At 30.9% G+C, this 25,076-nt stretch overlaps 2 protein-coding genes across 2 annotated transcripts; both read left to right on the forward strand.

Annotated features, from left to right (window-relative positions):
- Positions 1–8,177: 8,177 nt before the first annotated feature.
- LOC118056025 (malonyl-CoA:anthocyanidin 5-O-glucoside-6''-O-malonyltransferase) lies at positions 8,178–9,845 on the forward strand. Its single transcript, XM_035068116.2, has one exon. It carries the CDS (start codon positions 8,271–8,273, stop codon positions 9,660–9,662), a length of 1,392 nt encoding a protein of 463 aa, XP_034924007.1. The 5' UTR covers positions 8,178–8,270; the 3' UTR covers positions 9,663–9,845.
- A 13,193-nt stretch (positions 9,846–23,038) lies between these two features.
- LOC118056027 (uncharacterized) lies at positions 23,039–23,575 on the forward strand. The gene has a single exon (XM_035068120.2). The coding sequence runs from the start codon at positions 23,039–23,041 to the stop codon at positions 23,573–23,575; it is 537 nt and encodes a 178-aa protein (XP_034924011.1).
- Positions 23,576–25,076: the final 1,501 nt, after the last annotated feature.

Consider the following 25,076-nt stretch of genomic DNA (forward strand, 5'->3'; position numbering starts at 1 on the left):
GGCTGAGAATTATATATAATTCAGATAAACATGGAGCCAATTGTATCAATGAATTGAGTAATTGACTGGTTTATCTGCAAGGATAAGGCAAGGGAATGAGGATTCTTATCCATTGTGCGTGAGGTGACAATTGTATCATTGAATTTATTAAACCTAGCAATTATTGTTTGAAATAATTTTATAATACAACAAGTTAACCAGCTTTTTTCATGATAAGACACCATTAAAGAGAAAAAAGTGATCATAATAAGTTTGGAAAAAAATATTTTACAAAAGAAAAAAAAATGATGTATCTCTATTATTATTCTATAAAATATATGGAATGATAAAATTAAAAAAATATATATATATATAGCCTAAAAAAATGTAAAAATAGTTTAAAGAACCTGAAATTTTCCCAAACTTGACATTTTTCTAGCAGTCAAAAGTGCCTCCTCACACAAGTTAAATGGAAAAATAAATAAATTAGGTGAGCCTTCTCTAATCAAATGAAACTCATTGACATCAATATTAACTATTTTATGACAGAAATAATTAAAAATAATTATTTTCTCTCTCTACATTGGGATTCAGCGAGCTTCTCTCTCTCTCCTCTCATAAAAAAAAAAAAAAAGGAAAATGAAGTTTGACCCTAAAATTGAATTTGGAACAACTAAAGAGAACAATCATCTAATAACTAAAAAAGATGAGAGACTAAAATAAACTTTCCAAACGAAATTCAAAGTCGCCATTTATTTTACTTGTTTCTTTTCACTTTGTTCCTCTGTCTTTGAATCCAACCATTTCCTATATATAAAAAAAAAAAAAAAAATGCTAATTTAGGCTTAGGCTCAATTGCGCAAAAAAATATTTGGGTACCAAACTATTTTTTTTTTTAAAAAAAAAAATTTACTATTGCAATCCATAATTATTTGTGAGAGGATGAACAATGAAAAATACTATAGTGGTTTCCCCATAAAACTTAGTATAACGCCTCAAACTTTCAAATGCATTATTCTCACTCTAATAATTATATATGTAAAAATTTGGGTAATTTGTTTTTCACATCACTCTATCCATCAATATATATAGAACTCATAATCCTTTTTATATATTGATGTAATATTTAACCTAGTTTATTTGAAATTTCAGTAGTGTTCTTTTTATATGAAAACTTTATTCATGTTCTTAACTTGCATAACAATAATAATCAATACATACTTTCATCATCACCCAGGTAGCCTTAAGCATACCCTCATTCCAAAATCATCCATTATCAACATCACCAAATAAAGCATCAATTGCATGTATCATGCATGCACCATGAAAAGCAAGTCAACTAACAATTTATTGTTTTCCTAAATACCACTTCGAAAGATCAAACTAAAATTGTACTTCAATTAATGACTAAATAATAGCAAACTCTACCTAATACAATTACATAAATTTATCTGATAATCTACTACAACAACACCAAATGAAAAAGACCTGAAATGTACATATATAAAATTAGTTATTTAATAAAACATGTAACTCATTACAATAACTTGAAAGTATTAGTATAACATTAATTATATTTTAATAAAACAATTACTTTGGGTTTCAACATTGTCCAGCTTCTTACATGCATATTAGATCTATACCATTTTCAAACTTAATATATTAATGTCATTTACTATTATTCTACCCTTCCTTTTATTAAATTTCATAGGTTGTTGCCCTTAAAATTGGATCACAAATTCATCAATTATAGGTACATTATTCTCTTTCCTTTAATAATAATCTTTATTTTAAGTTAATCACATTTGTTAATAGTTTTAATACATTTAGTTTAATAATTATATCTAATTTGATACTTATAGCCCATACTTTAATCCACCTATAGGTTCCTTGAATCCGCTTCATATACTGAATTCAAACTTACTTTGGTTATGATTTCATTAACCTGTTTACTTCAGTTATTCATATTCATTTACTCTTTTTTACTATCCCGTGCCTTACACCATTATATATTTAGAGGTTCTTTTCATGACATATAGAACCTTTCATTCATTACCATAGTATCCATTTTTATAACCTAAATTGATGTCCTAAACATTACGTCACTCCATTTCACAGCTCCATTTTAATATCTATTTCTTTTGTCAATCATTTTTCATATTTGATATCAATGTTCACCTTATTTCCTCCATATTAAAGTGAGAAATTATCTCCTTCATATTAAAGTGAGAAATTATCTACTTTTAACAAAATTTTGATAAATTACCCCTACAAGGGAACTCTACCCAAAATCTCATCTCAATCTAAATTTACTTGCAAATAATAACATTAACCTCAACACATTCTTTCATGAAATCAATACTTCTAAGTATATTACATATTAACCATGTATTTCTCGATTCATTTTGGTATATGTAGTCTTTATTCTATATTTTCCATATTTTTTAACTCGTTTTGGTATTTATAACTCAAGCTTTAAAATATTCCTTGGTCTTATCATTATGACTAATTTTCTTTCGTGTTTTAACCCTCACCATTAATTTGTGCATAATAATCTATTACTTTTCCCATTTAAAAGTGATTTCATATATAGTTCTTACTCGAAGCATATCATTTAGTCTCAAAATCATATAGTATCAAAATCATAATATTTATTATCCTCATTTTTTAGTCTTATCACAAGAAGCAAGTTTCCTCTCTTGATTTCTCAAAATTAATTCCAAATTCTTTCCTTAGTATTTAACCTCTAGCCTTCACATACATCACCAATAAAAACAATGTTGATATCAGCTAGACTGATATCATTAGCTTCCATATATGTGCAATGGTGATACTAGTACGACCGATATTATTAGTCTTCACTACATGGACGACTAATAAAATCAATATCGATATTAGTTACACTGATATCATTAACCTCCACATACATAATCAATGCAGATACCGATACAAACGATATCATTAGTCTCCACTATATGAATGAATAATCAAATCAATATTAATATTAATATCAGTTACACTGATATTATGAGCCTCCACACACGTAGATGGCTAGTCAAGTTATTGTAACCGACTTTTCAATCAACTTATATCCACACTTTTCATTTTTTTTTATCTCATTACATAATTATCAAATTTCTAAACATAAAAGACATAATTGAGTTATTTAACTAAAATTAAATAGTTTAGGTACTGAGCACTTACCCGATGCTTCAATTGCATGAGCTCCCCCATCACGGGTTCTACTTTGGATATCCCTCTTAATATTTAAAAAGACATTCAAGTCAATAACTAATTTATTCCAACCATTCCGGCATCTAGTCATTCTCATCATTTTTCAAAATATCATTTTGATTTACCAAGTTTTTATATTTCTCCTCTTATACCTCTAGCATTTTAATCTCACATCTTACAACTTATTTTACACGGATTTTCAACCATGTTTATGTGCAATTCAACATCATATTTAACACATAATTTCCATAATGTTATTAGAAAATATTTCTCAATACAATTCATTCACATTAAATTAACACATTCTTTGCATAAACACAGTAGTATGTGGAACCAAACCCAACTAATTTTCCACCTTAAGTACTATTAATTCAAGCACATTCTTTGCATAAATACAATCTCAAGTGGAATCAAATCCAGCTAATTTATGTCACTTCAAGTACGATGAATCTAAACACATTCCATCCTATGTCTTGGAATTAGATTTGTCTATCTAATCCGTAACTATATTTTTATTGATTTTTTACATGATCCAATCATAACATATTTTGTAACATCACGCGTAAAAAATGGAATATGATTGAAGGAAAATAAATTATTTTCTTAGAGTAAACCTTTTTAAATAGTAAATAAGCATTTTGTTTGTTTATTCCATGTAGGGAACTCGCTAAATAAATTAAAGTTGAGTAGTCATGAATGCATGATAGCACTCGGCGATGGTGGCAGCTTTATTGACTCCAGTGGACTGTGAAAACGAGGGCATGAAGCCGACAGAACCATGGTTGTTTAGGGGAAGCCGAGCCAAAAAGCAATCATATTTTCCATGCTACCGATCAACAACTTTTCTACCATTCAACCGTGAAACGGTGGATGGACCCTTTTTTGATTGACGGATATATACTCTAACGGTCAGCAATTGTCAAACATTCAAAGTGTTAAAATCTCGGGCAACGATAACGAGTGGCTTTAATATCGTCCACTTTGGTTAAGAGAGACTTAACAAAAAAAAAAAAAAAAACTCAAAAGGGTAAGCCATATATTTTATGCCTGTGTTGCGAGTAAAAAAAAATGAAAATAAAAGAAATAAAGTGCAAAAGCACTGCTAACATGTTTTTTTAGTAATAAAAAGAATTTTAATTACAAACTTAAAATTTGATTCAACTATAAATAGTAAAAAGATTGGTTAATGTTAGCTAAAGATTAAGTCATAAAATTGAAAATAGACACATATTAAAATATTTTAGTTTTCATCGAAACAAAATAATGTTTATATATTCTATCCTTTCTTATTAATATTTTTTATTCTAGAAAAAAATATTTTTTTATGTGTAATACTTTTAATAAAAATCAAAAGCAATCATAACACATGCATACTTAAAAAATAATTTGGACAATTCAAAAAAAGAATAAAAAGATATCTCTCAATTTAAAAAATATAAAAGCAATGAAATTGTTTTAAAAAAAAAAGTGTGATCTTAAAACCAACTAAAAATCAAATGATATTTTATTAAATAATATCCCAAAAACATTCTTAATCAATTTATTCTAATAAATTTCAATTAAAATTAAAACCTGATCAGGTTGGGCATCCCAAATATATTTTTAATTAGTCTAAATTAAGATTAGAAGAAATAAAAGGGTAGAATGGGCCAGTATGCCTAGCTTTTTAAAAAAAAAAAATCAAGTGTGTTGCAAAAACATAAGATACCCCCTGCATCACATCTCCCCAATGTCACAAATATGTCACACACATAGCCTCTCGATTCTGCCCCAATTCAGATCCAAAACACTATCTACGATGCCAAGGATATCGATAATCATATCGCCAACTTGTTTTCGAACCAAGTTGTGACTAAAGTCTTATATAGAGTCCTGCTTGGTTTTCATAAAGTCTAAAAACACTTTGAGTCCCAACCTAAAGCATTGAGATCAATCTCATCGATCTTCTCTAGCCAAAAACAAAGCTATAATGTATTGTCATGTACTGTCATGCTCTTTCAAGAATCGTATGCAACTCCCATAAGCTATACACAAGCTCTCCTCATTCAATACCAATCCTACAAGCCAATCCATCGACCTATAAACCTATTTTCATGAAGTTTAGACACTTTCTTAAGCATTCAAGGCTTCCATCATTTTCCTCATAAACAACAGCATATATAACCACTTTGAAGAATCACATGAATCCCCATAAAATCCACACAACTCTCCAAATTGTTCCATATACAACCTATAAATAGAATGAGACAACTTAGTTCAATCATCAACATAATCTTGTGTCAAGGTTCTTTCAACAGGTCCTAGCCCTGCCCAAGTATACACACGTGTAGCATTCTAGTATTAACCTATTTTACCTGGTCCATCACATGTTACTACTGTAGCCAAGACACTTCATCACCCCCATAAGATTTCATCAAAATAAGAGCACTCATACTAATTTAGCCTTTTCTACATGTTTCGTCCACCGAAAACTCGCAACATGATAACCTAACAAAGGCCAAGCATTCTATCTATGTCACTCTGAATAACACTCAACATCAAAATCCAAGATAGACTCTACTACCTCCTCTCCAAGACAGTGTACGAAATCATCATCATCATCAATGATTTTGGCTCTCAACTGAATCTATTGACTCAGTTACCGAATCTATCACCATGATCAATCTCATATCAAAGTGTACAAGTTTCCAATACCATACTGTCATTATATTGCCTTCCCATCAAGGAAACACACCAAACCAAATACATCTAGTCTAGTTTCTTAAACAAATATTTGCATGACTTGGTTACTAAATACTTCACCTCAGTCAGTCCTTATCATCAAGGTGTCTTAAATTTCCAATGTCCTACTTCCATTCTACCTCCTCTTAGTGTGTTTGGTATTGTGGTAGCTTTTGTAATTGTGGTTTGAAAAAAGTTGGTTTTATAAAAAGTACTTTTGGTTGAGGTTGGTTTGGTATTTGTATATGTTTACTTAAAACTACTGTTGAAAATGAGATTAAACAAAAAGTAGTTTAATGTTTTTAGTTAAGAATGCTTTTGAAATTGAGGTTATAATATATATATATATATATATATATATATATATATATTGATAATTTTTAATTTAAATATTCTACTACAATTACATCATGAAATAAAATTACTTTATATAAAATATGTTTTTTAAACTAAGACTATTTTGTAAATAATACAGAAATTCAAAGGTCCAATTGCATAGATCCAAGGGTGAAATTAAAAAAAAAAAACAAAAAGAAAGAGGGGGGGGTTTAATCTCACTAAACTCAGTCTTTTCTGACCCTTTACACTCGTGTTTTTCTACGAGTAAGTTTCTCCCACACCTAAGAGGTTTTCCTTACTCTTACAAGTTGTAAGTAAGCGGAATCACACAAGTAAAGAGGTAGCAATTTAGTACATAACATATACAGGAAAAATTCTTAACTTTAATTAATCTCAATAATAAAGAAAATATACAAATTTGTATGTGTGTGTTATACACAAAACTTGCATCCTAGACAGCCAGGGTCTTCTAGCCTATTTATAGACGAGCATATGAAAGGTTACAAAGCATAAAACTATCATCCTTACTTTTAAGAAAATGGTGGGGCACTTTCTCCCTTATGTTCTCATGAACTTAGTGGATGGTTTTGACTCATAATCTTAGAATCTTGAGGAGCAATCTCAGTCATGCCCCCATGATTTGGACACACATTTCCCCCATGAAACCATGATGTTAATTGTTGTAACAACCCACTACACTACCACATAACTTTCAGTCTATGCTCCCAAATCAGTTGTGTTTGTTGCCTACCTTGGATATTTTATTATCCAAGTCCAAACTCACATTAGTTCACTACTTGCATTGGCTAATGCTACTAATTTTTCCACTGCTGTCGAATTTGACATTTTACCATAGATTGCCACTACCCACTATGTCTTTCCAGTAGTGTTGTCATCGACATATTTTGTCATTTACATCCTAGGTCAATAGAAGTTTTTGAATCTAATGAATTGACTATAATACCCTTATATATTAAATAAAAAATGGTCAGAAATGACATCGAATTCTCGATCTTTTTCTTCTTTCTCTTTCTTCAAGCAAGACTCCCCCTATCTCTCTTACTCACCATAATCGAACCCAAAAGCATTTGATTTGTCTTGTGCAAAGGTGTTGATTTCTCTTCTCGCGCATCGATACTCGAATACCTAGAATTTTCCTATGGTTGACGATAAATAATTGCTTATGGCTAGAGATGGTGGGGGGAAAAGAATATGATGTTTTAAAAATGGGTGGAAATGGTTATGGAATTAGACCATTTAAAAATTTGCAAATTATGGAATTTTTTTAATTAAAAAGGCTTTATCAATAGCTATTTTTCAAAAAATAAACATAGCAACGATCACTTGATCACATTTTCATTATTGTTTTAGCTTCAATGGCTCTTTAGTCATTAAATAAAAAAAATAGCAATCCTGTAAATAATCAAATATCTTTTGTTGTGTTTTTTAGAGTATATTAAGTGTTAGCAAACATACAAAGTTCATAAATATAAATGATAATTTTTAAAACGATAATGGGTAATCATGATTTGGATCAAACTATAAGAAGTTAAGGGTAATATTTTCAAACAAAAAGTATATGAATTAAAAAATAAAACATTAAGGATCTTGTTCTACTTTTTCTAGCATTATTATAGCACAAAACACTTATATTGAGCTCTCTTTGAAAAAACAAACGATTTTATATATATAGTTAGAATAATGTCATACAACCACTTTCTTTCTCTTCAATATTTTCCAATAACATTATCTCTCCTCTCTCATCCAATGCCTAAAATATAAAAAAATAAAGTTTAAGATTGAAATGTGAAAGGCTAAAACAATAGGGGCCAACTAATGAATAAACCAAAACTTTAGAGTAAATATCTTATATGATGCCATTCATGAGGCACGAAAAGATATATAGCCTCTCAAAACTCATAACATTTGCACAACGCTTCTTCTTTCTCTCTCAAATATTTTCTACTTTGATAAGAGTCAAGGGATTATCAAGGCCAATGAATATACTCGAGGTCTGCCATGTTCCTCCCTTCTCAAACTCACTCAAGTCTACTCCCACCGAGTTCTCTCTCCCTCTCAATTTTTCTGACATTTTCAACCTCAAATTCCCTCCGGTTCAAAGCATTTTCTTCTATAAACTCGGAGAATCAACCCCTGCATATTTTAAGACAGTAATCCTTCCCAAAATCAAACACTCACTTTCCATCACTCTCTTCCATTTCCTTCCTCTTGCTGGCTACCTTAGTTGGCCGCAAAATTCAGAAAAACCCATCATCATATACAATACTGCAAATGATGGTGTTTTGCTTACAGTGGCCGAGTCCAATGAAGACTTTGACCACCTCTACAGTGAGGTGCGCTATGCTTCCGAGTCACATCCGTATTTGGCACCTTTGTCCGTATCTGATACGAAAGCATCCATACTTTGTTTCCAAATCACTTTGTTTCCAAACAAAGGTTTTGCCATCAGTTACACCCTTAACCATGCTGTTCTTGATGGTAGAAGCATATCTTTGTTTATGAATTCATGGGCTTACATATGCAGAAATCTAGAAGAAAATGTGAAAATAAGCCCTAGCTCGTTACCAGAAGAACTAAATCCATCTTTTGACCGAACAGTCATTCCGGGTTCAGAAGGGCTTGAAATGCGATATCTAGACTACTGGCTAGGACTGAAACTGCCAGGTTCAGATGCCAACCCCAGAAGTTTGGAGCCAATACCATTTCCAGTTCCAGCTGATGTAGTACGAGCGACGTTCGAATTTTCTCGTGAAGACATAAAGAAGCTAGGTGAGAGGGAATTCTCTAGATTTGAAAATGGAAATCAAACAAAACCTTTCTCAACTTTTGTGCTTGCATATGCATATACATTGGTTTGCATGGTTAAAGCAAAAGGCCTGAAAAATAATACTAAGGTTAAATTTGGGTTGACAACAGATTGTAGGCCCCGTTTAAACCCTCCATTATCTAGGAATTATATCGGTAACTGTGTTACTTCTTGTGATGTACTTGTTGAGGCGGAACAGCTCCTGAAAGAAACCGGGGTTGGTTACGCCGCGAAGAGGCTTAATGAGATGATCGAAGGGTTCGAAAATGGAGTTCTAGAGATAGCCAAGGAGAAGGTTCCATTTATGGACGTGGAACCAGGAGTTCGAATTATTCTAGTTGCAGGGACGAACCGATTCGGGAAGTATGGTGCAGATTTTGGGTGGGGCAAGCCTGCGAATGTAGAGATTACAACCATAGACGTTGGTGAATCTCTCTCTATGATGGAAAGCAGAGATGAAAGTGGTGGAGTTGAAATCGGCTTAGTTTTGAAGAAACATGAAATGGAGATGTTTGCTTCTCTGTTTGTTCATGGCCTTAAGGTGCTAAGAAGTAGCTTGTAATTTCATCAATTAGTTTCACTAAACTAAATATATTTGAGGAGGTGATCGATATATGTGTTACTACTGGGTATGTTTTTCTGTGCTTTTTTTGCTAAGCATTCTCTTGTACTAAATCTTATTATAAATATCCGTCTCTTGTATGGAATCATATTATTAATAAATCACGTTAGTTACCAAAAAAAACTATATCTATCTATGTTTTTAGTTTTAGTTTTATTTTTGTTTCCATGAATGAAAACTTTCTGATATTACCTGCGTGCCATGTCCAAGACCTATTAATTTGTGGTATGTTTTTCTGTGTTCTTGTTGCTATAGTATTTGGAAAGCTATCCTTAATTATACAATATATGTTAATTGTCACTATCGCAAGTACATGTAACAGTGTCCAGTTTGGTGACTATTAAAGCCACTCGAGAGAGAGTTAAAAAATAATGAAAATGTGAGGAGGTAAATCTCATGGGAGCCATATATTTTAAGGTATAGTGTGACCAGGGGTGGAAGGAAAGGGGGCAAGCAGGGGCCCGGACCCCCTCAACATATTTTAATTTTTTTCCATTACCCAGAGGTTAAGGTGGCCCTATTACAGTGATTTTACTTTTGATTTCTAATTTACTCTCTTATTACAATGACTTTGCTTTTAATTTTCAATTTGCACTTTGACATACGTTGAAATAAAAAAAAATATAAAGACACTTGAAATTAAAAACAGAGCCACGTAGCTATCAATTTATCCCAATATAAATCCCGCGGCCGATCAAACAGAGAAATAAAAACACAAATTGTGAGCAAAATTTTTCTATAAAAATATTGAAGCGGAGCCATTAATTAATTTATCCTTCGTCAAACAAAACAAGATAATTTAAATTTAAAATCTATTTTTGTTTTGTTTTGAGATGTTTGTTAATAATTTGATGAGGTTTTTTTATATAATTCTATCATTTTTACTCATTTTTTCCCTCAAATCTGCTAGTTCTACCCTCTTTTTTTTTTTTTTTTTAATTCTTGTTATAGAGATTTTTTTCTAATTAATTAGATATATTTTATTGGTTTGTTTTGATTATGTATGGATTTTTTTTATGTTTTGTTTTTAGCAAAGCCATCAAAATTGTTGTAACCCATTTTTGGGTCCCCACAAAAAATAAATAAAATAAATAGCCAAAAGAGGCTAGAAAAATAATGGAAGGCAGAAGCACTCAGAAAATGGTTAGAAAATTGGTCAAGGAGTATAAAGATACAAAAATTGGATTTTTGACAGTATTTTCTTGAAGGATGAGAGCCCTATTGAGAAGGAAAATTTAAATTTTGAGGAGAAGCCCAAATCTGGATGTTTATGGACTTAATTGGATTTTAAAGGATTTGATTGCAAGAAAAAATTGATTTTTAAGTCAATTTGGGCTTTAATTAGAAGAAATTAAAGTTCTGGGGCCAAATTATGATTTTTAGGAATTTATTAAGTCAAATCAGGGGCTTAATTGCATAAATATTGAAGTTTAAGGGCCAATTAGGGACTTAATTGAGAAAATCCGAAACCAGGGACCAATTTGGAAAATGTGCCTTAATTTACTGTTCACTTTCTTCCTCAAAACGCTGCCTGAGTGGCTGCTTTCCAGGCGAGTTTTCCGGCTCGTGTGGCCTCCAAATCCGACAAACCTTACACCAACATGTTCACATGCAACCCCTTTATCCCGGAGAATGGTCCGGTCGGGTCGAAAAAGTTAGAAATGGCTCCGTTGAGTGGCTCGAAGTGGCCACCTCGGGCAGTTCACAGCCTTGAGCTGCCAAATTTGGCAGCTCGAGGTGCACACTTTGAGCCAACGATTGAGATGCTTCCCAGCTGAATCAAGGGCTGAAATTTTTCCCCAACGTATACAAGATTGCCCTCTTCCACTTCCTATAAATAAAATCTCTTTTGAAGACCTATGGGGGGAGAAAAGAACACACAAAGTCGGACGAAAATCAGCCATTACTGCCCAGTTTTCCTGCAACCAGCCTCTTTTTCTCTTTCCCTCTCCGCCGTTGGCCCTCATCAACCACCACCATCATCACTCGTTTTCTCACCGACATCTCCAACTCAAGAAGCCACTAAAACGTCACACACGGTGGTTGCATCATCTTCTCCCCAGACGTAGCAGCACCATTGAAGAAAAGGCAGCAACCCGCGCCTCTGCTGCGAGAAGAAGAAGAACAAAGCCATCACCGCCAGCTACCACTATCTTCCTAGGCGACAACAGCACAGTTGGGAGCAGAAGGAGAAAAGGGAAGCAGAGGAGAACATAGCTGAAGAGGAACGCAGAGAAGAAAAGGAAGAAGGGTTGAACACCGCACTCCACAGTCACCGACCACCGTCCAAGTCACTCCCCGGCCACCACTACCAGCGCCTCCACAAAGCTGCCATAGAGAGGGAAGAACATTGCTGACTGAGGGAAACCAAGAGAAGAAGCAACGCCTCTGTAAAGGGGAAGAAGAAGAGAAAACAGCTGCTGTCATCGAGCTTCCCAACCACTGCCACCGTCAGAACCATCGTGAGCCCCCATTGGCTTCCTGTCCACCGCCACCAGCATCACTGGGAGTGTTCGCCATCGTCTTCAACATCATTTCTGCCACCAGGTTTGCACCCCCTTCGTCGCTGTGCATGCACCATTTCCTTGCATTTCACTGTTGAAGTGAAATATAATTCACTTGAACAGGGAAATGTTAATTCACTGTTCACATCACATATAATTCACGTGAACAGTGAAATGCTATTTCACTGTTCACATCATATTTATTTCACTGTTCACATGAGGCCTGCTGGGTTCAGCCCAGCCATGTGGGCCCCGCTGGGTCAGCCCTAAAAAAAAATAAAAAAATAAAAATTCTTCAAAAAAATTATTTCAAAGAATTTGTGATTTTTCTGTAATTTTATTATTGTATTTTGGGTCAATACCGGTTTGTATTTTTATATTGTAAAGATACAAATTCGGTATTAAAATACCCGGTTTTCGTCAAAAAAATGTTTACTAAAAAAAAAATGTTTTGTTTTCATGCATACGGCCAATACACTAACATGTTTTGAATGTTCTTTTTATATAAAAAAAAAATATTGGAAGTTTTGAAAATGTGTTTTCACATGGATTTCTTAAACACAAATCATTTTCTTGCATTTGTGGATTTTACAACCTGTTTGTAAAACTCCAAAGGGTATTGGCCAATATTCCAAAAACTATAAAAATCTTATTTTGGGAGGAGAAGTTGTGGTTATTGTTCACCGCTAATGTTTGGATGAAGAAATCCTTAAAAGGACGAACATCCAAAATATTATCAGGAGTAATAAATCAACGCACATGTTTGAAAGAAGCTTTGGTTGCGATCGAGAACATTTCAAAATTTTAATTTTTTTTCTCCACGGTTTACGAGTCGTGAAAAGTATAAAATTGTTTTTTATGTAACTGTGAAATTTTCTTTGTTTTTTTTTTCTTCTTTTCCTTGCGATTTACTAGTCACCGACTTTTGAAATACTAAAAACACCATGGAATCTCCTTAGATTTCTATCCAAAATAAATTGACGGGTTTAGAAGACACCAACACCATAGACTATGGAGCAAACCAAACACCAAGCAGCTTACCTTAGGTAGGGCGTATTAGGGGTGCTAGTACCTTCCCTTTACGCAACCAGTCCCTTGCCTTAGAATCTCTGAAAGACCAGTTAGGGTTCCTAGTGACCAAATACTAGGTGGCGACTCCAAAGAACCAAATCCTTAGAACACAACGAAAATCGCCAGCCGATGTCGTGCCCTTATAAATTTTTTGAGGGGGTGTGACAAAAATTATTAATTTTTTCTTACGATAAATGTTTTTATTTTAGGTTAAACCATGAACAAAATAATAAGAATTGATTTTTTTTAAAAAAAAGAAAAAATATTGATAACTCACAACCTTGTGAACCAACTCCAATGTGTAATGTTGAAGTTATGATTATGCAGCCCTAATGTGCTTCAATTTACAAAGAATTTGCGTTGATTAGTGAGCAACCTCTTACTAGAATCGACATTGCTCATTTAATTAGAGATCCAAGTAATCGTTCTTAAATTTGGGAATACCCGGTTAATCAACAAGATGAAATTCAAAGGGCATATATTAATCTGGGGCCATATCAATCTTTGATGTCTGAATATCTGTTGATTGGTAAAAAACATCCTCGTCAATTTCAGTCTTATTAGTTTAAAAGTTATTCATGGCTTGAAAATTTAAAGAAAAAAAAGTATTATATCTTACTATATTAATTTTGGCCCCCTCAGGAATATAATGCTACCTCCGCCACTGAGTGTGACGTGTTTCGTTGTGGATCGGTTGTATTAAAATTCTTATGAATGTAAATGAAAAAATATACAAGTATTGTTTATTTCAAATTTATATATATATAAAAGACTTGTTAACACATGTTTTCTAAAAAAATTAATTATAAATTCAAAATTTTATGTGTCCATTTATATTTTTTAAAAAAATTACATATTAATATTAAAAAATAACTAAGTCGTAAAACTGAAAAATAAATGTATATTAAAATATTTCATCTAGGTGTTGCAGGGAGCTTTTTATTATTTTTATTTAATTCCATAGCAATAATATTTGTCATAAGAGAGTAATAGCTTAAGTTTTATTGAAACAAACTAATTTTCTAGTATAATTCATCATTATTTTTATTAATATTGCTAATTCTAGAAAAAAAAATCTTTGTTATGTTTATTTCATTTAATAAAAAAAAAATAAAGTAAATCATAACAAATAGTCAAAAAAATTGAATGATTCAAAATAAAAATTAAAAAAATCTCTCAAATTAAAACCTCTTTGTTTAATTAATTATGCATGATATCAATTATAACATTCTCAAATTCAAAACTAGATTTAAATTGATTATTAGCAATTTATTTATAAACCATAGGAAACTATTTTTTTCTTTTGCTCACAACTTTAGTGAGTTACATTATAAATAAATCTCATAAGTTTTTGCTAATTAAAATCCAACAAAGTTTCCCCTATATTTTGAACATACCAAGTTATAGATACTCATACTTTCAATCATAATCATCAGGTATTCTCACATTTCATTATTGATCCAACCATCATGTATCACATCAATTCGAGACCAACCATACTCTCTAAATTACTTTATGCACAAACATATATTTAATCAACCATATGACCTAAACATTTAAAATGATATAAAGTATAAACAACTACTAACCTATAATTCAATTAATAATATGCAAACTCAAAAGTAAATATACATACATCAAATTGTCATCTTACATCAAATCCATAGTAATATACCTCTAAATATAATTTTAATTAACAATCCTTTAATTATTACAATACCCATAATAAAGTTATTTATTTTACATGTCTCACACATTGTTCTACTTTCATACTCATTCACAAAAATCTACAAATCTATACTATTATATTAATTTATCATCAACAAGAAAGATCATAACCCTACACCTTATTAGTCTTATATGACTAGTGATGAACTTGCAATTTAAAATATAAAAATTTAATTACTATTTTAATCATGAAGCTTATTATTCATATATCATTTTTAATACTACATTTAACACAAACATTACAATTCAATTCATTAAACTATCATTCATAAATTTAACTCAATAACACTAATTTTAACATTTCAATAGCAATCATGTATGATTGACACATAACTTCAACAACTCTTTTAATCATTATCATTATGTATTATGCCTTCGTCCCTTTCTCTAGCTTTTTCTTCGTCTGGTGTGTTTGGTGTGTTGAGCCTGTGCTCTGGTGAGAGGGGAAATTGGAATCCCCTTGCCGGAGTTCAGAAGGAAGGCCAGCAATCTCTCTGGCTTGTTTTCGCGTTTTTTTCTTCTTCTATCCTCTCTTGGTTTTTCACCAGTTTTTCCTCCGGTCTCCCCCCTTTTTCATGGCCTTGCGTTCATGCCTTTGTAACGGCAGGCATCGTGGGGCAGCTTGCAGGCGTCTGTTGATTTGCTGTCATTTCTCCTTCCAGTTGAACCGGTGTGAATGAAGAAGATGGCGAATATAAAAAATTAAAAAAAAAACAAAATAAATGAATAAACAAATAATTTGAGAATTGGGTTTACACAGCTAGATTGTCAAAAGCTTCCAATAGGTTAACAGGTTCTTCTAGATCTATTTATAGTATTCTAGTAAATGACTTTGAATTGGCTGGCTTGTTATCAATGGGTTAATGAAAGAGGCGCATAAAAATGACAGATAAAAGATTCAGAGAGCATATACGTAGGAGCTTTAGTGAGTGGGGGTTAAAAATCGAAAAGGTTAGATAAACTCTTATTGCTATTATGGAATTTGTAGTTCAAAGTCTTTTTATTATTGGATATTTTTATTGTATTAAAGTATTATTTTTAAATATTTATGATTAATGTTATATTAAGATTGAATATTAATATTAATTAGAGTTGTTAAGATTGGTACATATTATATTTCTTTTTTTATGAAAAAAAAAAACATTTACTCTTATAAACTGTAATACAAGAAATACCTAAAACTAATACAAAGATATTTGTTGAATAAGATATACATTGAAGTGACCCATAAGATAATTCTATATAGAGAAATCACTTGTCTTTATGGAAAGGCTCACGTGATAGTTATACAAGTAATCATTAGACTTGATATCACCAAGTTGTCTTATATAGAAAGTGTTATATTTTAATCATAATCATGTATTATCCTAATCAAGGATAACAAACAGGCAAATATTTAGTATAATATAAACTATATGAAGGTATTTGAGTAATTAAGAGAAAATTCATCATCCTAAATAAATTAGAAAAATATTTCATTTATTTTCAAATAGTATTGATTGTGAAGTCCTTGACCAAAGTGAAATGAGATTTAAAAAGAGTTTCAAATCTTATTCAAAGAATCGATAACTATAGTGCTGAGAACTAAAATGATTTAACAAAACAAACATACTCTATGCTATAATGTCTAAATCGAAATATTCTTGATAAAAGGATAATAATTACACTAATAAACTGGTCACTGAATAGTTGAATCAAATCACTTATGAATTTTCTAATATTTAAGGATCATAATAAATTATAATTAATCTTTAAATATAAATTAATTAATTGTTAAATTAATAATAAATCAAATGAGTTTTGTCGTGAAGAAGAAAATAGAATTATTTAAATCCTAATAAAACCACCTTCAGATCGTGTCAAGCTAAGAAAATATTTATAATTGATGCATCATAAACTTTATCTCTTTAATTTTAATTCTTTCATGTAATCGTAGGAGGCACCATTCAAAAATTATTTGGTGATTGCTTGAAAGGCTTCTACCATTTCTGTCTTTTGTGTGGACCTCAGAGTCAACCTCACCGCGTGAAAGAGTAGGGCTGGGCTCATGGTTGTATTTATCTTTCGGTGGCTCCTAGGGCCCTTTTTATCTTAGGCTTCGTTTGTTTGCAGGAAAGTTATTTCTTTTGGGAAAGTGAATTCTGGGAAAAGCGAATTCCTGAAAAGTAAATTCCGGGAAAGTATTTTCTGATGTTTGGCAGTATTATGAAAAATGAACTGGAAAACACTTTCCAGTGTTTGTTTATGTTATAGAAAATGAACTAAAAAATAATTTATTAATGAATTAATTTTTTTTCAAGTTTATCTAATATATATATATAATATTTAATCACTTACAATAAAAAAATAAAATCTAAAAAGTATAATGATAAAAAAAATTTATTATATCCTATATTCATACATAGCTTATTTTATAAAATATAACTATATATGTCATATCATATTATAGAGAAATAAGCTTGTGAAATATTTTTTAAGTAAAACCTATTAATATATTTTTTTTCAATTTTAAAAGCTTAAAATAAGGTTTTTTTTTTCATATGAAGAAAGCCAAATTAGTTTATATTAAGAGTTATATATTTGGGTTTTTTTTTTTGGTATGAAGTATTTTTTAAAAGATAAATAGATACAAAAATATTTTGATGGGTATTTTGGATAAATATTTTTTTTACGGGTAAAGGCAATTATCCCTTTAATATCCACTGTAATTTAGCTTCCCATTTTCAATTGCTATTACTGTCAAAATATTCAATTGTAGTTATTAATTCCAATTCTTTTAGCATAGACAATCTCTCTATTTAATTATTTAGACCTTCAAAACTCAAACATTTCCCCTCTCATTCGGTTTCCCCTCCCTCATTTCCCCTTTCATTCCTCTTTCATTTCCCCTCATTCCACTGTCATTCATAGTTTCCCCTCATTTCCCCTCTCATTCCCCAGTTCATTCGGTTTCCCCTCATTCCCCTCTCATTCCACTGTCAATCGATTTCCCCTCATTCCCCTCATTCAGTTTCTCAAATTCCCCTGTCATTCCCCTAGGTTTCCCCTTATTCGATTTCCCCTCTTGCATACCCAGTTCTCTCACGGCTGTTTTTTTTGGGTTGTTCTCTCTCAGCTCTCTTTCTCTTCCCCTCAAGGATCTGGTCCTCCAGTTCTCTTCCCTCTCCCCCCCCCCGACAGTTTTCCCTCCTGTTTGCGTCTCTGTCTTTGTTCTCTTTGTTCGGGAAACAAGGTAGGAAGCTACCGAATGTGCAAGAAAAATTGTGTTTTTTCTGGCTTGCTTGCTTGTGATAAATTTGATTGTTTTTCTCTTGAACTTCTTTGCTTTTCAATTGTTTTCGAACACAGAGAGGGGAAGATGTGTTTTATCAATAAAGGAAAGTGTTTTTCTTTTGACAAGGAAAGGAAAACACTTTCCTGCGGATAAAAGCAATTTATTTGTTGACCGGAATTAACTTTCCTTTGACTAACTTTCCGGATGGTTGCCAAACATTGAAAAATGAGGAAACTGAATTCCTGGAATTCAGTTTCCTTGAAACAAACAAGGCCTTAAAGAAACGTATGGCTCCCATATATATATATATATATATATATATATATATATATATATATATATATATCTCGTAATAATCTATTTTTTCTTACTAATTAATTGCTTCATATTTATGCTAGTTACTAAAGATATAAAAAAAATTATGATTCAAATGGTACATTAATATTTAGAAAAATGTTATTCGCTTTTACGTAGATTTACGTATTTCACTGTAAAGAAATTAGTTTATATTTTCATGGTTTAGCTAATTGATCTATAATTATGATATAATTTAGGGGTAATTATTTTCAGTTTGATTCAGTTTTTATAAAAAAAAATGACCAAACCAATTTTTTTAAAAAAAAAAAAACCAATCTGATTTTTTTGACAAAAACCGGTTTGACTCGGTTTTTTTCGATTTGGCTTGGTTTTTTCCGGTTTGGCTAGGTTTTTTTCTGGTTTTTTCTGTTTGGGTTCAATTCGGTTTTTTCGGTTTCAAGCTTATAAACCAAAACCAAAACCAAACCGATCAGTTTTTTTAAAGTTTTAACTGATTTGATTGAGTTTTTTGTTTACGGTTTGGTTTTTTCAGTTATTTTTTTTTATTTTCTTGATTTAATTGGTTTTTCAATTTTTTTCTCACCTCTTCTTATTGTCTTGGTGAAGAAAATAGTATTATTTAAATCCTAATAAAAACCACCTTCAAATCGTGTCAAACTTAGAAAATATTTATACTTGATCATCATAAACTTTATCTTTTTAATTTTAATTCTTTCAAGTGATCGTAGGAGGCACCATTCAAAATCCATGGATTATTCAATTTTGGTTTATATAATTATTTCTAAGGGAATTAATTGAGTTGTTTACTTTGGAATACTGGCAAGTATTACTTTATTCTTAGTGTACTTACAACAAAATTATTTTCTGCATTAAATCTTTGGCAAATATAAAAAGTGTTTGAAAGTGAAATTGTTTTTTTAAACTAATTTTTATTGGAAAATATATTAAAATAATATTTATTTTTATTTTTAAAAAAATATTTTTAACGACAACATATTAAAACGATCTAAAAATATTTAAAAAAATTTAATTTTCAAAAAAATACTATTTAAAACACAATCCCAAACAGCAGCAAAGTATAGACTCCAAACCAAATATTTTGTCTTGAAGTGTAGTTAAGCCAAATCTAGATGTTAGCTGATCGAACTTCATTTTTATCCAGCTATGATTGTTTGTCTACTTATGATCTTGTTTGATTGCTCTTTAATGTAAGCAATAATAATGTGCATTGAGATGAAAATCGTTGAAAGGAGAGTGAAATTAAACCCTAAAAAGAACAAGGCAAGTGGTGAACAATCTTTCTCCTCGATCAAATATTTATGCGTGTAACATTATGGATCTTCCGAGGTAGAGGTCATATTTTCATTAGATATTAATTAATATTTAGTTTCATTGATATAAAAATCAATTTAAAAATATCTTAATTATTAAGAAAAAAATTGTCACGGCTAACACATGCGAATTATGCATGTAGTTCTGATGCATACAGCAAAATTTCAATGGATGATATGAGCATATCTAGTGCTCTGAGATCGAAAAACATTGATAAAGCAACCCTCTATTATCTAGTAAATTGTCTAATAACAAGAATTTAGGATCAATGAATTTAATCATCCTATGATCTCAAGTTTAAACCATGTAGTTACTAATATGAAACCATGTAGTTACTAATATGATGGTTATTGGAGACTTCCATAGTTATTAATTTCAGGGCCCATGAAATTAATTGAGGTACACGCAAGCTGGCCCGTGAAATTAGTTGAGGTACACGGAAACTAGTCCGGACACCTATATTAATAAATAAATAAAACATAGATCAAGCTTAATTGTTAAAAAATGGATTCTTAAAATCTTTCTCGAAATTTGGTATATCAGCGATAACAATGAATCGAAACACGCTATAGATCGTCCTAATAATATCACTTCACACTTTTTTCTTATAACGCTATTAAAAATTACTTTTTAGTAGCCAACATGTTGTCTTAATCTAAATACAAAATTCTACTCTCTACTCTCTCGGCTTGTCTTTCATCACAATGATAATCTAGTAAAGTCATAAATTTAAATTTAACAGATTTACCAACCACTAAAAGCTCAAAATTCCATTGGGCATAATTACATATAAGTTAAGTCTAGAAAAAGAATTCAGCTTTTATAGTTTTGTTTTAAAAAGAAAAGCCTAGATCTATAACTTTTTTTTACAAAGAATCCAACACCATAAAATCACCATAGGAAAAGAGTTCACTATCATAGGCTCACCCTAAAGAAAGAGCCCAAATCTAATGTCATGATCTTCTTCTAAAGAAAGAGTTCAACATCATACGCTCCTCGTAGAAGAAGAGCGTAACGACATAGACTTCTTTTAAGGGACATCAAGCTACCAAGAGTCACCCAAGCTTATCAAGCATTAGCTACTAGCCAACTAGACTTTTCACATCAAGTTACAAGATATCTCAACGAGAAATAATAAATCAAATTGTTATAACTAAATAATTAATTTATTATCTAACCACATAAATCTTATTGCTATAAGCAGCTTCAGTTTTGAAACATCTTTATAAAACATGAGACATGAGACATGAGATATGCTAGCTTAAGTTAAATAAATTTGGTACAATAGTGACGAGGGTAGGGAATGATGATATGTGAACTTGTTATTAAAAAAAGGGTTATAAAAGAACATATAATATTCCTCTTGGTGAGTGTAATCCATGACAAAGGCAAACGAGGTGTAAAGAGGAGCTTACCAACAATAAAATATTGATTAAATATAATAATAATAATAATAATAATAATAATAAAAGGCTACTTGAAATGGTGGCATCTATCCCTTCATGTGCACATACAGCATGATTATGAGCTGATTATCTGGGTGGACTGACTTTAAGGGTAACCAACACCGACAATGGCATGTACACTAACTTCTTGTTGTGGAAATAATTGTATATAATTAAATCTCAAACATGAAGCAAAGCTGATTTCTGATATAAAAAAAAAAAAAAAAAAAAGATGGAGGCTACTGTCACTACTTGATTTGAGGAAAGAAAAGGGAAAACTCAAGCAAAGAAATAATTAGTTTATAGATTGATTGAAACTTGTGTGCCTCCTTTCATTCTCAAGTTTGAAGCATTTAATATAAACATAGATAATATTAGAAAAAATGTATATCTTAAAATAGCTTATACATGTCAACTAAAATTAAGTTTTTCTATACGATTTTAGAAATTACATTTTTCATATCATTTTAGTGTATTTAAAAAATTATATTTTTTATTTTCAATACCACCTACACGGTTTTAACTTCCGAATTAAAGAAAGAAAACAAAATTGTTTAATCTAGCCTTTTGGAGCTAGAACGAGAAAAATGGTATGCCCCTATGAAAAGATATATGTGTAATGTTTCTTTCTTTCTTTTTTATAAACATGGATGTTTGGGGCATCTCGACTAATCCCATAAGCCTGAAGTTAATGACTATATAAGTTTCTAGTGACCATCATATTAGTAACAACATGGTTCGAACTTAAAACAACAAAGAAAAAAAAACCTCTTAATTCTAAAATTTTATCACTAAACTACCTGCTAGATGGTTGATATATATATAATGTTAAGAGCCACATAAGAGCCTTTTTTTTCATGGCTAGAGAATCAATCATAGAGATTTTTTTTTTTTTTTCTATATCATGAACCATAAAAGTTTGAACGTTTTTTTTTTTATTTTTCATTTGTGAAAGTTAAAAGCAATTTAGACCAACAATTTTGATATCAAGATCATATATATATCCCAATTAATTAAAATGATATCCCTGAATCAATTTCTCCCTGATTTTTCTCCTTCATGTGCTCCATTTTTTTGGTTAAATTCCTTCAACGTATGATCCTTTTGATTCCTCGATCTTCATGTGCTCAATTTTATTGATTGATCGATCTTCCTTTGATTTTTTTTGGTCTCTTGATTTGATCTGGTTCCAGAACAAAGATTGCCTCTGTAAATATTTACGTATCAATACACAGCATAGAGAGGAATGAAAATATAGGAAAGAAAATTGTTGGATCACCTTCTCCCGATCAAGTATTTTAGGCTCTAGCCTGTTTCCTTCCTTTCTCCAACGCGTTATCAATATACAATATAATGTCAACTTATGTACACAACTGTCCTTGGAATCTTCTATTATGCCCTCTTAGACTTTGGTTTGCCCTATATATATGTGTGTGTTAACCTCTCGTAAATCAACCATCTTTTTCACTCTTCCCTCTCAAAGACATTTTCCTCCTCCAAATCGCCACCCATTTACTTCTTCAAGCTTAGTTCCTCTCAAGAGATTCACCCCGTTTGACAGTGCTGAAAAACTAGCTTTAAATTAGTATTTTGAGTTCTTGATTCTTGAATCTCTGCCTTTCTGATCTTGTTTTGACTTTCTTGATGGGAAACTACGTTTCTTGCACACTGTCAAACCCGCAAGTGCTCAAAAACTCGTCAAAATCAACAAGAGTGATCCTCCCAACAGGAGAAATCAAGAAAATCCAGCAACGCACAAAAGCAGCGGAGCTAATGTTGGAAGCACCGAACTTCTTCATCGCTAACACCAAGTCTCTGAAAATAGGCAGAAGGTTTTGTCCTCTAAATGCAGATGACGAGCTTGGAAAGGCCAGCGTCTATGTCATGTTCCCGATGCATAAAAAGAACTCTGTAGTCACTGCTGGTGACATGGGTGCTTTGTTTATCACTGCCAACTCGGTTGTGAAAAGGGCTTTTAAAGGGAACATTAGGGTCTTGCCTGAATCTACGGTGGAGATTTCACAAAATATGGAAAGAAATGATGTTGATGCAGCGCCAAGGTTGAGTTTGGAGGGAATTGAAGAGGTTTCTTCTCCTTACTCTGCCCATAGGATGTCAATGTCAAGGTCAAAGAAGCCATTGTTGGAGACCATAGAGGAAGAGCCAGTTTGTTCAAAGTGATGTGCAATTGGTTTTTTTTTTTTTTTTTTTTGAGGCCAAAGGTTTTTAAATTTGGTGGATATGTAGGATTTGAGGGTTTGTGTTTTTTTTTTTTTTTTCGGAAAATAATGTATTGTCAAGATTTTAGGAAGGAAAGAATGTATCTAATGTTCATTCAAAATATAGAAGAAGAAATTTAGATTATGGGTTTTAATAATTTGCTGATTTTTTTTTATCTTTTACTGTATATATTTTTATTTTTTAATTAATTATATGAGCAATCAATTTTAGTTACACAAGTTTAATTACGAGCAAGGCATATTTGTTAAAAATATAACCTCTTTGATTAAAGATAAGCTTAAAGGTTGCTTTAAAAAAAAAATGAAGCTTCAAGCTAAAGCTGAGTGTGACATTAAAGTTTGGATTTTTTAAATTTAAAACTCATTTGAATTTAAAAAAATTAAAATAATATTGTTTTGATTCTAAAAATAAAAATTGGTATACTCAAGTTAACCTATTTAATATATATTCCAAACCTTACACTAGTGTCATTGATTTAAAATGAAACTATATACTATATGTCATGATTCATATTCATGGACACTGATGAACCCACAAGTTTACCAAAATAACTAATATATGTGTGTGTGTGTGTAAGTTTAGGAAAATAACTTGAATAATATATCCTTGGAAAAATGCCATTAATTCTAATTAATTGATATAATTGAAAGGTTTCACTTACGATTGATTTATTTCCATAATTGAGTAACTCTTAATTCAAGATTCAAGATTGATGATTATAGAAATTAAATCATTAATTCCATTTATGTCAATTAATGTGTGACATCCGTACTTAAGGCCCATGTTAGAAATATATTGACTTAACCTCTCATTTTCATTTTTACATGTATTTGTCTCAGTTATTATATTTATTCATGTGCACTTCTTGGTTCTAAGATTTGTTCAATTGGAGCCAATAATTAATTGCCATCCAATTGCATTATTAAATTGAATATGGCATGGACAAACAATTTTCATATATGTCTAGACGAAGTGTGTTTGGTAACTTGTATGAGTATTTTTCAAAAATATTTTTTAATTAAAAAATAATATTTGTTTGCAATTTTTTTATTTTTTATATTAATATGTCAAAAATATACAAAAATACTTTAAAAATATTAATTTAATATTTTTAGATGCAAAATTATTTGAAAAACTAAAATTATTACAGTACCACATATAGAATGTCGCTTTAATTCATTTCTTGTCTATCTACATTGTCTTGTCTTAAACTTGGCCCACATAATAACTGATAAAAAATATATATAAAAAAATTATAGAAAATATAATATAAATTTAATTATAAGCTATCCATAATATTTTAAAATGTATGTAATTTAATAAAGTTAAAAACAAACCAAAGCATCCAATTATTATTAACAAACACTAAAAAAGTATTATAATTAAATTTATATTATAGAAAATAGAGCCTTTGATGTTTATAATCCAACTGAAAAAACAT

Source organism: Populus alba, chromosome 4, assembly GCF_005239225.2.
Source record: "Populus alba chromosome 4, ASM523922v2, whole genome shotgun sequence".
NCBI classification, from domain to species: Eukaryota; Viridiplantae; Streptophyta; class Magnoliopsida; order Malpighiales; family Salicaceae; genus Populus; species Populus alba.

Bases quoted from the DNA above. Each gene is read 5' to 3' on its own strand.
- LOC118056027 (XM_035068120.2), top strand. From the start codon at position 23,039: ATGGGAAACTACGTTTCTTGCACACTGTCAAACCCGCAAGTGCTCAAA.
- LOC118056025 (XM_035068116.2), top strand. From the start codon at position 8,271: ATGAATATACTCGAGGTCTGCCATGTTCCTCCCTTCTCAAACTCACTC.